The sequence below is a fragment of the Molothrus ater genome, chromosome 1 (assembly GCF_012460135.2).
Source record: "Molothrus ater isolate BHLD 08-10-18 breed brown headed cowbird chromosome 1, BPBGC_Mater_1.1, whole genome shotgun sequence".
Taxonomy (NCBI): Eukaryota; Metazoa; Chordata; class Aves; order Passeriformes; family Icteridae; genus Molothrus; species Molothrus ater.
The window spans coordinates 81,710,615-81,725,934 of record NC_050478.2 but is presented as its reverse complement, the minus strand read 5'-3'; the positions used below and the strand labels follow the sequence as shown (position 1 = coordinate 81,725,934).

The 15,320-nt window shown below is 37.5% G+C and overlaps 1 protein-coding gene across 4 annotated transcripts in view; it reads right to left on the bottom strand.

The window, feature by feature from the left end:
- Window positions 1-15,320, bottom strand: part of SEMA5A (semaphorin 5A) — a 313,729-nt gene that overhangs the window by 129,034 nt on the left and 169,375 nt on the right. For all 4 annotated transcript variants that reach the window (XM_036406161.2, XM_036406172.2, XM_036406169.1 and 1 more), the window contains 2 exons: window positions 9,858-9,956; window positions 8,517-8,730 (listed from right to left, as the gene is read on the bottom strand). In XM_036406161.2, the coding sequence (XP_036262054.1) occupies window positions 8,517-8,730; window positions 9,858-9,956 (313 nt within the window). The remainder of the gene's footprint in view (window positions 1-8,516; window positions 8,731-9,857; window positions 9,957-15,320) is intronic.

Genomic DNA, 15,320 nt, shown 5'->3' with positions numbered 1-15,320 from the left:
CTGTAGCAAACTGCTGGAAATGGTTTATTAATAGCTATTTTTCCTCTGTTTCACAATTACCTATGATGCATGCTAAAAATGCCAACCTGCCATAGAGTAGCTGGCTACCAATCTGTTTTGACTATTTCCTTTGCAATGCCTTAGCTCTCCATGATTTCTTTTACATTCTTTTCCTTTTGCTAAATTGAAAATTTTATAGGTATGGAAGAGCAAGGACAGCAAAATACACTAAAACTGTGTATCCCAGACATTTTTTTTCCAATCTTCTCTTATATTGCTGATAGATTTTATAATACAATTCAGCATAATCATAAAAGTGGATGCTCACTTATTACTTTTTTACTGATGTACTCTAATAAATTCTGAAATGCAATTATTTCTTTTCTGAAAAATTGTTTTCAAATATGGTATTACGAAATTCCTTGGTTTATTTCCTGTTGTTTATTTTAAATAAATCTTCTTCATTTTCAATGCAAAGTGTTCTTCCATCGCATAATACTTTGCAATTTATTATATCATTTTGCTGATGTAAATTTGCCAGTGGCAAATTTAGTCACAGCAGCCATTCCGTACTCTAACCTAATACTGAAGTCCTTGAAAGTCACACCTGGAGTTCAGTGGATTTTGTCACCTATATTCAGTGAATAGACATCTTGCAAAGCCGTGTATGCAAGGGCAGGGGGGTAAGTGAGAAAAATATGTAGGGATTTCATTAATTCACTCAAAATCTCTAGAAATCTGGAGTACGGGGATCTATCAAAAGATCCAGAAGTTTGGATGGTTACTTAAAAGTGAATCCAGATTTCCAGACACAGAGGAATCTACTGTTCTTTAAGGAGATTTTGCCAACCACCTGCTATGGTATGGAAAGAAAACCCAATTATGATGGCTAACCCATTTCTCTCCAAATAGTTTCACTGCCATTTTTTTTTTTCTTTTCTCAGTTCTAGTTTTGCAGGGAAGGAGACAAGTAAATGACTTTCCCTGCAGACTTGTTCATTTGGTTTGCATGGCCAAGCCTTGGTGGGGGGGGTACAGGGGTGGCTTCCATGAGAAGCTGCCAGAAGCTTCTCCCCTGTCCAGCTCTGCCAATCCCTGGCAGCTCCAACAGATGGACATGCCACTGGCCAAGGCTGGGTCAATTAGAAATAGTGGTAATGCCTCTGTGATTACAGATTTAAGAAGGAAGAAGAGTTATTGTGCAGTTGCAGCTGTGGCCACAGAAGAGAGGAGTCAAAGAATGCAAGAGAAACAGCCCTGTGGACGCCAAGGTCAGTGGAGAAGGAGGGGCAGGGGGTGCTCCAGGTGCCAGAGCTGAGATTCCTCTCCAGCTGGAGGTGAAGACCGTGGTGAAGCAGCTGTGCCCCTGCAGCCCATGGAGTTCCATGGGGGTGCAGAAATCCACCTGCAGCCTGTGGAAGAGCCCCATGCTGGAGCAGATGGATGCCTGAGAGGACGCTGTGACCCCATGGAAGGCCCATGGAAAGAGGAACCCATGCTGGAGCAGCCTGTCATTGAAGGACCACACCTTATGGAAGAGTGACCAAAACTGCAGCAGTCTGGGGAGGACTGTTGCTTGTGGGGTGGACTCACACTGGAGAAGTTCATGGAGAACTGTCTCCCATGGGAGGGACCCCATGGTGCAGCAGGGAAACGATCCCTCTCCCTGAGCAGAGGGAGAAGCCATGGGTGATGAACTGGCCATAACCCCCATTCCCTGTCTCCCTGTGCCACTGGGGTAGGAGGTAGAGCTGGGAAAGAGGGAGGCATGGGGGGGGAAGGTGGAGGGTTTTGAGGTTTTATTTTACTTTTCATTATCCTGCTCTGATTTTGTTAGCAATAAATTCAATTCATATATCTAATCTGAGCCTGTTTAGCCCATGATGATATTTGTTGAGTGATCTCTCCCCATCATTAACTCATGAACCCTCTGTTATATTTTCTCTCCTCCATCCAGCTGTGGAGGAGAGTGACAAAGAGGCTTTGTTGGTGAGTGCCTGGCATACAGACAGCATCAACCCATTCCAACCTGCTCCTCTTTTCCTTTTTCTTTTTTTTCTTCTCATAACAAAAAGGAAACCAATTTCATAATCATCCTCTTCCCCCTTCACCTTAAGGCTTGGTATGTCTGCTGTTGAAATTCCATCTCTATCTCAAATATTTCTGTCACAGAATCATACAGAATCAGAGAATGAGTCAGGTTAGAAGGGTCATCTCACTCAGCCTCCCTGCTCAAGTCAGGTCATCCTAAAGTACATTGGTCAGGATTCTGTCTGGACTGTTCTTGAATATCCCCAGTGAATGAAACTCCACAACCTCTCTGGGTTGTGTGTTCCAGTATACAGTTACTCGCACAGTAAAGACATTATTCCTCATATTCAGGTAACCTTTCAGTCCTCTCCTTTCTTTGATAAATGCTGGTTTTCATGTGTTCATGTTCCCTGAAATTTGAAATTTTCCACCTTCCCCTGACTGAGATGCATTTCAGTCCTAAGTTCTTTCATTCTCTCTGGGTCACTGTGTATCACAGCTGTGTGCATTAATGAGGGTCACACTCCTGTTGTGCCTCTGCAGCTGGGAACAGATGATCTGCTTGCAGCAGTGTCCTCCTTCCTCATTCAGCATCTCTGATTGGCACCTGACAGAGGCAGGCTAGATGAGATACAAAAGACCAAGCTCTGTCCTCAGTAACCTCTTTGTGTTTTTAATAAATGGTAGGTGAACCTTGCTGCTTTACCTAGGGAAGAAAAGAACTAAAAATATCCTAACTCCATGGGTAGTACTTGTTGTCTACCATTTCAAACAGGTAAGGAATTGAAGATGTTTTGTAATAACTTAGTCTTATACAGGAAAAAGGAAATTAAGGGAGGCACCTCTATTCTACCTCACACCAGCTTACTGCTCTCCTACTCTGTCACTGCCATCAGGGAGAAGATGTATGGATTTGAAAGGAAAAACACAGCTTTTTTTGCTCAAATTTGCTCAAATTTTTCGTCTGGTAACTGCTCCAGTGAAGAAGCCTAAGGACAGGTTTCAAAACCCAGCAGGTATTTTCACTCCTATTTTAGGATACTGGCAAAAAGGATGATATATACAAAAGAAAAGAGCAAACCTTATGGGTGGCAGAACCAAAGAAATGTAATTATTTATCTTCTTGCAAAATAAGCAAAACTGGCAGAATATGCTTTGCATATTTTCAGTCAGGACTCTTATCTGAAAGAGTACATTGCACATTCAAGCACACACTGGTTTTGAGTTACATGAAATATTACATAATAAAGAAAAGCTTGCACTAGGTAATTACAAGGCTTTTCATTAAAACCCAGAAAAATGAAAGGATAACACTGAATTATTATAGCCATTTTCATTAATCCTTAAAAACAAAATTGAAAGAACTAATTTTTATTCTTAGATCGTAAATTCTCTCTACATATCGTACTAGTAGCAAAAGTTATAATAAAAATCTGCTAACAAACAATAATAGGCATTGATTCAGAGCTGTATTAAATCCCACTAGCCAAATCACCTTTGTAAGAATTTTACTCTTACTATTACTTGTGAAGACTAAAAGTATCTGCTCTGGATTAATAATCTTTTTATTAGTGTTTTTAAGAAAGTGATCTCAGAAGAACCACTTTAGTAAGCGTATCTAATAACCAAATTCTTAGAAGAGCAAGAGGAAAAATGGTAATATTATGTCTACCAGTAAAGCAGAACAATCCAAACATTCATCTCCTCAGATGGAAAGGCTTCTCATTTGGAAGAGATTATTTTATTTTATTTTTAAATTTTATTTTATTTTAGTTTAGTTTTATTTTATTTTATTGCTGCAGCTGATCCAGGATTAAATTTTAATCATCTATCATCTGCCCACTGATGAAATGTTGTGTCATTTAGAACACAGATTTTATTTATTTAATATGTTCCGATAGCATCTACCCTTGCATGTCTAGGGTAAAGAAAATGGCTGAAATAATTTCAAGATAATTGGAGACCCATGCAACTGTAAGGAAAGGCATCTGACAAATTATGAAACCAAACGTTCTAGGGTTTCTTTGTGTGATGAAACAGACAGGCATTTCCTTTTCTTTTTTTTTTTTTTTTTTTGTTTTTTCTAATGTTTTGCCCTTTTATTGGCTGAGGGAAGCAAACAGACATTATGGACTATTCACACTGTGGTATCAGATAACATTTAGTGATTTAAAGAGGTGTATTGAAAGGAGAAATACCTTTACTAACTGTAAATGTTGGACTACAGAAAAGGTTTCTAAGTTTAAACACTGAAGGCTTTTCACTGCCAATCTGGACGCACTGCAACTGTGGACAGCAAATCTAACTATTACATTTACTTCTGTTCTCTAGAGAAAACTGTGACAAATTCTGCCCCTGCTGCACTTTGCAGATCAACTCTACAGTAAAGTCTAATTAGAAGCATACTACATCAACTCCAGATATTATTTAAACATTGTTGCACTGACAGCTTAAAGACACTGAAACAGACAGCATGCCAGCTTAATGAAAGAATAATTTATTTTTTATCATTTAATAATGTCCAAAGCAGACTGGTAAGGCAGACTATTCTTCTCATGAAATACTACAAGGGAAATTTTAAAACATTCCAGCAACATGTTGCCCTTTACTGACCTGAGCAGCTGGCTGAAGCTCAGGGTCTTGCTGACTGCTTTGGTCAGGAGAAGAAATCAGTGGGAGAGATGTTTGCTTTAGACATAACCCTCAGTGTGTGCTCTATCACCTCAAATTGTTTCTCTGAAGCACAGAAACACTTGAACATGGATTCAGAGAGAGAGGGTAGGCAGCAGAACAGGACACCTTACAGAATAAATTACTGGTAAACAGTCTTTCCACTTTCTTCATCTGTTTGTGCATATACACATATCCATGGGAGTAACCTCAGGCATTCCATTTTCCTTTACATGGGAAAAGAGATGGCCAAAATATGACACTATGGGAAGGAGAGTTTGTTTCTCTATTTCACATTTGCAGGCTTCCTATCCTGCAGCCAGCAGGGCTGTTGGATGGGGAGAGAGCTGGTTTGCAGCTCTCTTTAACTCCTCTAGGTGATCGTGTTCGCTTTGAGAACAGTGACTGACAGGGTTGGCAAGAAGATCACACAGGGGCTGTCTCTCCCTGCACTGTCACTTGATAAATTCCATGTGGCAGCCCAACCCCTGCTGAACTAAGGTGAGTGCTACTACAGTGGCCTGGTGCTTCAGTGGCATCTCACCACGGAGACAAACTGAATTTCTGCATGGTTACAACTGTGGTCAAAAAACTGCTCATTGCCTTTGGGCCAGCTGCATTTGATGTTCTCTACAGGAGCACCAGGAAGACAGAAATAACATTGATAAACAGAACATCAATTTATTTTCCTAGAAGTAGAGGGAAGTTCTGAAATAATAATAATAAAAAAAAAAGGAACAGTTGATCTTATACAGGGTTATTCAGGAGCTGAATAATTACTACTGTAAATCTTAAAAGAGACTAAGTTCAATAAGTACCACCAGATGCTTCTTTCCTCCATCAATGAAGACAACATGACCATGCACACTCTAAAATCTTCCAAAACAGGAAAAACTTTGGGGAAGTGTGCAGATATCTGTAACATTTGGTAAACAGTCATTTCTGCCAATAAAAATTTTCAAACCAGACAAAATTCAGGGAGTTAAATCCCGAAGCATGTCTAGCAGGTGAACAAACAGTATGTTCACAGAGCCTCAAAGATGGCTCCACAATAACTAGCTCCAGTCAGAAACAGGGTTTCTGTGTTGGCAATGTTGCTGTGCTGTCCATCTAACTTTTTGGATTTGTGCCTGTTCAAAATCTTTGTGCTTCACATTAATTTACCTTTTCCCTTTCAGTTATGTTCTCTCAGCATACTTCTGTAGCTTAATTTAACGCATATGCTGAATAATTAATATTTCTAACTGAATTAACCAAATCTTTGTCCTCCCCCAGATAAATGAGTCTTGAATGCATCAAGAAAATGATAATTCAGAAATGAAAGTTACCTGATTTCTCAAAAATCTTTTAATATTAAGCAACTGATCATAATGATGCTCAGTGAATAGCTGCTAACTTACATACTTGGCTGATGTGGATTGCTCCCAGACCTATCAAGCCCCCATCAGAAGGCAGGATCTGACAATAAATACGTGACTCTGGCTGAACCAGAACAAATGGGAAACTCAGTCAACAACGTAAATGTATTTTATTTGGTGAAATCTGTGATTCCAGAGGCTGAAATCACATCATGGTAATATGGGATCTCACCCAAGCCACCTGACACATCAGCTTCATTTTCCTCTCCAACACTGTATATCATTGTTCCTGTGATTACAGACCTTCTGACAAGATTAGGATTAAGAGCTGTGATTAAGAGCTTTGCAAGTCAAGATCCTTCACCAAAAGGTACCGTGAACAACAAGAGCAGACTGCCTCAGCATATAGGCATGTCCTTTTTGCCTGACTGATGGGATTGAAGATCTCCGAATTTGCTGTGCTAGCCACTAAAATCAACAATGTCTTTACTGCATAGCAATAAAGCACAGAACAAGATAATCAGCTGTGTTTCAGAGTACAACCATCGCCCCCAGAGATGATTTGATTTGGTCCAACATGATTCACAGAGCAGAAAATCTTAGTGAGAAAAAACAGGGTGCTTCTGAGGAAAACTTAGAATTGGAAACACTGACAGATCCATGCACATGAGCACCTCAAATGAGGCTGAATTACAGTAACTGTGAGCTACCGATGCATAACAGATATTGACTAGGGAGCTTCCATTCCTGTTGATGCCTTACTTTTCTTGCAGGATTATCGATCTGTGTTACTTTCTCAGTGAAAGCAGCAAAATCTTCCCTTCAATCCAAGCACTGAAAAACTAATGCAGCTTCTTGGCATTGAATCATAAAAGCATGCAAATTGACATAAAAGCAGATGAATCCCTCACTCCTAGCTACCCAAGAAAATAATAACCCCTCCCTTTAATACAGTTGACTGGGCTGCTTTCAGGCTTTCATTGGACTTACTTTATCTGGCTCCAATTACAAAAGTCATCTTGTTCTTCCTCCTCAAAGATAAAAGCTACAGTTTCCTGGTAACTTAATTATAAACAGTTTTGAGTCAGAAGAATGAACTCTAACGGAGAATGTATAAGTACATCTGAAGCTTTTAATAGACAAAATGTGAATATAGTGAATATGATTAATTAGAGAAACCTAGAGGGAATTTTAGCATGCCTTTGGCATAAAAATACCCTGTTAAGCTGCAAATTCTGTGTGAAGACTTTTTCCCCTTTGACAAAAGCACGCAGGTTTGGCACAGCAATTAGTTCCAATACCAAGCTGAGTGGACAAAGGGTACCTGACCAGGGATATACATACAATGACTTCATTTTTCCCCTCACTTCTTTGCACTGCTATAAATGTTATGTTGTACACAATTTAGGACTTTTTTTGTTGTTGATAATTAACATTCTAAAATGATCCAGCCTTTAGAAAAGGTCACAAATTTCTGCGAGCTACCTCTGATGGGTTCACTGTTCAAATAAAATATACCAGACGTATAACCACGACAATTCAGCATTCACATTATATGAGAACGGATATTTTCAAAATAAAATCTGTTACTTGCAGCTGACCAAATGTTCTGAAGCTAGAACGATTTATATTTGTATTTTATTTCCAACATGAGACTAATCCCATCATAACATGAAATGTACTGTAGGAATAGTGACTGTTGTGTCACATAACATGAATTATGATTTTTATTTTTTTTCTTCTGGAATGGCATGGGCAAACTATAATATACATAATTTTACACTTTATGTTTAATAATATTTTTCATTTCAGAAGAATCTGCTTCTTTGTTTTTGTAATAAACAAAATGGCAACTCAGTCTGTCACATCTTGGGAATCTCTGCCTGTTTGCAGCTTCTCCCAGCTGGAAACCCTCATCATGTGATTAACATCCATGAAACAAAATTGACTGCTAAACACAATTTTATGATATGTTTTGTAATCTATTCCCTATCCTTTAGCTATAATAAGTGTCAAAAATGTCAGTCTGCCACCTAAGCAGCTTGAAAGCTGAACTTTTTCTGCTTGTCAAGGCTGGGACCTGCAGGGAAAGCCAGGAGAATTCAGTCCATTCCAAACTGTTTATTTTCTGCCTTAGGTTTTTGAGGGACTCAGAAAAGAATGCTCAATGCAAGCTGCTGCCCAAAGCTGACTCAGCTTTGCCATGTAAGAGCACTGTATGTGCATCTCATCCCTGTGCCTACAAAAATGACGTGCATTTAAAGGCACATCTATAAGCTTCAGCTATATGAACTAAATTCCACAGTACTCATACCAGTAAAATAATATATTAAAAAAGCAAAATAAAGTTAAATAAGCAATACTCCAAAAACATTGAGATTCTCAGAATCAATTCAATACCAAGAGTATGATGAACATGAGTTAAAAAGATGAGTCTCACAGTCCATCAGCACTCACCATTCAGCCACTTGGAGTTGTACTGGGCAGTTCGGAGAGGAGGAAGGGCCCCCAGACTTCGATAAATAGCAGGATCCCTTCCTGGAAAGTCCATGGCTGTAGCAGCATATAATTCTCCACTGGAAGTGAGAAGAGCAGTGGAATTGTGCTGGGGACTGTAGGGACAACGAGCCATGCCACTGATTTGGTCATGTATCTCTGTCAAGTTGCTTAACTGTAAAATAATTAGAAAAAGGGATTAAAATTACCTGAAAATTATCATTTCAGCCAAGCTGCATCAATCTGAGCAAAATCCTATGACAAACACCTGTTATCTACTTTATTTTTGTGTGTAACCAACCTCTACATCAATCTGAAATTGTCACTTTAGAAAGTCTTACTGTAGTGTTGCCAGATCTCACTTTTGCCACTTCAATATGTAAAGCATACATGTCAGTCATTATCCACCACGCCTAAATGTTTTCCATTAGAAGGGGCTCAAAAATTAGTTACCTCTGCAAAGACTGTTAATATGAAAAATAAAACCAAACCTGATAGCCAGAATCAATACAGCATCCACTACAGAGGGCAACATTATTTGTTTTGTTGATGTGTTTTAGGAAAAACATCTCACATGAAAAATGAGAGTAAGAAAAGGAGCTTTCCAACTCAGCAGAACCAACTCTGATTTAGTGGCCCAAACACTTTGAGCCATAAACCACAGCATGATGTTAATATGCTATTTGAAAATAAAGGTGTGCAATGGGTTTAAATATAATAAATCTGCCAATGAGCTTTTTAGTAATACAGCCATTCTTTGCATTTAAGTGATTCTCCCCTCCTGAAACAAATTGGCAGCCTAGTCCAAACAGTGACATTTTTATACTTATTATGACTATTACTGATGCTACAATTAGGCTTATTTTGAACATAAAATGACAGATCTCAGTCGAAATTTCTCATTCTCACCAGAATGAGATTAGTCAGAAATCACTAATACAAGTACTCTCATTTCTCCAGAACTACACATACACAGTATGCAGCTACCCAACCACATTTGATAACTAAACCTATTGATGCCAATCAAACCTGACAGAGGCAGAAGTCTTATAAACACATAAGGTTCATAAAACTTGGCATGTAGTAGGAACTACTTTTCCTCCCACAGCAGAAGAAAAGAGTGCAAAAAGAGATTGGTTAGCTCTTCTATTTGGCTTGCCACCAGCTAAATCAGCCTTTTACACCTCAGCTCACCCATCAATACCCAAACAGCCAGTTCTCAGCCACAACATGCTCTGCCTTTTAATCTGCTGGCTCAGAGCATGGATTCCAGCTTGTGGGGTAAAATATTTTAACTCTTACTGTGCGATTGGTGCAGATTGGAGTGAATGCATTGGTTCCACAGGTAAAGAGATGATTGCCTCCAACGAGAAGCACTCGAATATAGTTCTGACATTCCTCCTGCCACACAAAAAAGAAAGAATATACTCAGGGACACTGCAGAGTACAGAGAAGACTAATAACACTTTGCTTTCCGTGGTTATTTATCCACACAAAAAAAAAAAAAAATTAGGTAAACAAGGCTTAAGCATACCTGAGTTAGTGATTACAATTTGCACAGATTTCTTATTCACATACATGCATCCATCAACCTTTCTGAAAAGTTCTTAATAGGATAAAAAAAAACCTCTCTAGTAAAGAAGATTTCCTCTCAGGATATATTTCAAAGACTTAGCTAAATTTTGAACTGATAGTTCAGATAGATGATCTGATAAATGCTGACTTAAATAATACAGTACTGTCTCAGGAGATCAGATGTTGACTTCAAAGACAGATTAGGCCAAGAAAGGAAGTTGTGAAGAAAACAGGGAAAGAACAGGTTGTCAGTAACAAAACTATAGTAAGACTAGTAAAAATAAAATTCTTGAGATGTTCTGATGTGGATTTGTTACCACTAATTTCATAATTTACCCCGCTTTATTAGAAGCATCTCATTTCCTGTAAGTTCAAAGTTTCTCAAAAAATTTCATTACCACAATACAAAGATGCTCACCCTGGGGAATAATTTGACATGTTTTTTTACCCCATTAGGATGGATGAAGGTTTTGTGATGTGCATATCTCTCATTTCAGGAGCTAGAAATCAACAGCAATGTCTACTGTTAATTCAAACAGAAAGCTTTGTCCTGCAGTACTAAAAATTTCCCAGAACTGTATGAGAAAAAATTTAAACACTTCTCTTGAAAAAAATCAATGTCTGTATCCAATAAAATGATCAACAATATGTTTGGAGAAAATAAAATTTCCTGGAAACTTACATTTGAATGCTCTCTAGCATTCACCACAAGATAGTCTCATAAAAAGTCTGAAAAAAACCTTATGAAAATACAGCTATGCAATTCTAGCCGATATTAAGTGAAATCATGTAAGTAAATCCATACAAGAGTAATAGCATAGAAGTCCCATTATCTGGCCTACAGTTTTATTAAATGGATTGCTTGTTTATCTCGAAAATAGACTCTCATCCTGGAAGACAACAAATATAATCCTAAATAAATTGAACAGGCACAAAGTACACTGCAAAAGAAGATGGGAAAAATACTTTAAAGGGCTCTGAGAAAACTTTTACAATTTATCTTCTATACCTTTCCTCATAAAAGTCAAGTTAAAAATAAATTCAAAAAATCCTGTAAAATCTCAGGAAAGAAACTACCTCTTGGAAAAAATACCTCCCAAACCCACATTTGCATTAGTTTCTTGTGAAAAAGTAGTTTTTAAATGCTTCTCTTTGAGTCTTTAAGGGCAAGGGACAAACAGCTTAGAAGTAAGATTTGATTCCTATTGGGTAAAAAAAATACGATGTTTTTATATTGAACTATATAAACTGGCATCTTAATATTCTTTAAACCACAATGAAGCTAATACACAACCATATAACTGAGTTGGGCAATGCAACAAGCCATTAAAAAAGTAGTTATTTCACAGATTGGCAGTGTTGCTAGTTTTGGCAGTTTCCTTATCAGACTGCTTTAACTCCATCACTTAAAAAAACCCCAAAAATTAGAAGGTAACTTTTTGGGGGATTTTTTTTGGTCTTTTCATTGGAAAGCTGCTCAAGGAGGTTCCCAGAATGTAAAACAGTAATTTATTCATTGGTCTATTTCCATTCTGCCCTTTGCAAAAAGGCATGGAATGTACATGTAGGAAAAATAAGTGGGTTCTGACATTACAACCCATCCAACCTCTCCTCTTCATGTTCCAGATCTCCCTGAAAAAGTGTCATTTTCAAATTCCTTGCACACTGATCACCCACTCATTTTGTTCTTAAATAATGCAAATTTCTTAAACTCTGACATTCTTGGGAATCACAGGATTCTTTCTTTAACGTTCCTAAATCCTGTGCCAACTAGACAACAATCCATATTGCAACCACGCAAATAAGATATCTCATATGGAATTCTTGTTGGCATCACAGTGCAAAAAATCAAAAATGGAATTATATCTTTTTTTTTAATTGGCTACTTTACTAATTTGAAAAAAATATCCACATTAATGCAAAAGAAAATTTTAAAAAATTGGTCGTGAAGAAAACTATCACCACCCAAAAACATACTGAAAAAGGATTTCACTATTAAGTCATTTGAATTGTTAAGAGATACCTTTCTAGCTCTGAAGTCAAGTTTGACTGTACTGGTTCACTTCTGACACATGCAAAAATGAGATGCATGTTGTAGAAGTGGCAAATGACTTCAAACCAAAGGATATTTTAGCTCGGGGGTGGTGTTAGGCTTGGTAGCCATCTTTTATGTAGTCTTATTCTCCAGTTCATCTCAAACTCTATGCCATATACTTTCCTATTTGCCTATAAAAATATATCTGAAATAAAGAAATACATTTAGAAAGTACTTTCCACTTTTGTATCGGCATATCTGAAAAAAAATATGACTATTAGAAACAATTCAGCAGCCAAGCAAGCTGCTTGTAGTTACTTAAGACTACCTTGACAATCCAAGGTCAATCTGACTGCAAGATAATTATCCTCTCACAGCAATATTTTTGTATAGGTTAACATTTTATACATACCTGCATTTAATTTTTAAATACTTTTATTGAAGGTTCAGATACTTACACACCCAGCCATTAGAATCTTAAATAAGCAAAAGATGGGACTTAATTTCAATTAGCATTATTATTTTCAACCTCTCATTGGTTTGGCATTCTCAACAAGTGCATTTATATTTTTTCTTTCTAACATTTCCTACCACAAGTGTCAGTGTGAATAGGCAAATTTATTCTCTTAATCTTGTCTGGTGTTTTAAATTCCTACATGCTAATGCATGCTGGCCACAAGGACATAATTTTGCATGTTTCACTCTTGGAGCCACTAGCTATTTTAGGCAAAAGCACAAATTGGTAGATAAATGTCTGAAGTCTGAGTAACAAACATCAGCCTTCAAAAGTCAAGTGCACATTACACTGTCAAATGTGACAGATGTCCCTGTATATTTTCCCCTTCAGCTCTTTTCCCTCCTTGGCTTCTAAAGCATAAACCTCAGAACAACTGATAACAGCCACAGGCAAAAATTCCGCGCAGCTTCTTTCTCAAGAACAAAAAAAAGGAGTGTGTTTCACTGACCATTATCTCAAAACTACTTGAGTTGCTTCAGGGTTCAAAGCCACCTTCTGGTTTCAGGGCATTCACTCCATCAGTTAAAGTGACTTTCAAGCCATGAGTTCAGGTTTTGCCACCTGAACTTATTGCTCTCGAGCTGCTCTGTGGTCAGGAGAGCTTCTACAGAAACCAGGATCTGAATGAGTAACCTACCCACAGCCATCCCTGCAATCCTCATCTCTCCTTTGCCACAGTCTAGGCTGGCCTGAACATTTTGACTTCAGTCTTTCCTGTGTCTTCCTACAGTTACATGTGTCTGCCCTGAAATCTGAATTCACCTGAGAAATGCTACAGAAATGCAACCCCCAGCAACTCTGCAATTTGGGCTGCATTTATTTATACAACAGGCAAGCAATCAAGCTTTCCTGATAACAGTAACTGGAATTGTGTTTGCAGAGATTTCCTATGAAGAGGGACAATGCAGGACTGGAATTAATTCCTCCTGATCTAAAAATTCCCAGTTTTTCCAAGGGAAGGCTCTGTATACATCTCCTTCTACAGAGAGTATAGTGACCTTGCTTTAGTCTTGGAAATAAGGCAATAAAAGACAAACATAATTTGGCTATCTATTCTCTGTTCATAAATTTATCTTTCCTTTTAACCTTGACCATCAGTGAAATCAGAAGAGGCATGAAAAGTTCAAAAAGACAGTTGAAGTTCCAGCAGGGTAGGTTTTCTCAGACAGTATTTCTGCATTCTCCAGCAACTCCCATATGAACCTTTCAGGCCACAAAGCTTGCACACAAAAAAAAAAAAAAACCAAAAAAACCCAAAAACCAAAAAACAAAACAAAACAAACAAACAAAAAAACAAACAAACAAAAAAAAAAAACATAAAAAAAACCCAATCCAAGTGATTACAATAAAAAGTATTTACTCCCAGGATTTCTTTTGAATGTAATGAAGCATAAAGACTAAACCCCTCTTCTAGATTGTGAATGAGGAACATGGCTATGGGTACAAATAAAATCCTTAGACAAGTAATAACAATACAAAAAAACAATCGCAGAGGTCATTATTTGAATTGTATATATATACCATTTTACAGCGACAGCTTAACTTCCAATCATCATCTCTTCAAAAAAGTATGATGAGCATAAATGAAACTCTGCAGGAATGAAAAACTACACTAAGGGCCATTTTTAGATGTGTATCACCAGTGCTGCCCATTTCTCCTAACAAAATTATTTAGTAGCAACAGATGCTTTACACTGTTGAATAGAATGTGTGGTAACAGAGTTGTCAACATATTATTCCAAAGTATACTGCTATAGCCTCGAATTTATAATGACTTCCATCCATCAAGTTAGATAACAGTCACTGCACTATGACTTTCAGGCAAGTTGAATGCTATTCTGACAGCTTTAACTTGGAAAATCACAGTGAAACAAAGCCATGTTTGTTGTTTACACATAGCATTCCTACCAGAATAGTTTCTACTGTATATGACTCTTGTTCAATGCATTGTGACATTCTCCATTGACACTTGACCATATTCCCTTACTTGCAGGTGTTGTCATATGAAAGCTAAGGATAAAGGCCTGAGGGATATATTACATATTGAAGCATAAATTTTCTAGGGAAAAATAACAACCTAGAAAATTAAACATTTCTTTAAAATATGAGGTTCCAAATGTCCTTTCTTTTCTATACCTCATAGTGTAACATGGTCCTGCTTCAGAGGTGAGGCCATTCTTCCTCAGAAGTTTATCTCAGAAGTACAATCATATACTGCAATTTTATTTCCTAGCACTTAGCAAAAAAGGAGCTGGAAATTCACTGTTTAATGGGAGAAATGTAAAAGTCAGTGATTAGCTAACTATGCAGAAGAGATTCCTCCTTTACTAGATGATAGAGCTATTGGAATATGTTTTTGAAGCTTGGGATTTTTTGAGTTTTTGCACAATAACGTATGCAACACATTCTACTGAGTAAAAGTGTGCTCCTTTGCACTTATCACTCTTGATGTGTTCTCCCTTTATGTTCTAGTTGAATTAACTTCAATCACTAAACAGTATAAAAATTAAAAACATAGATTGCATGCAATTCTAATTGCTTTTATAATTAATTTGATAGCCAGCTTCAGGTTGGCACAGCCAAAGGTTCCACCTTGGCATTACATTTTCCTGTACTGAATAATAGAAATTGCAGTTGG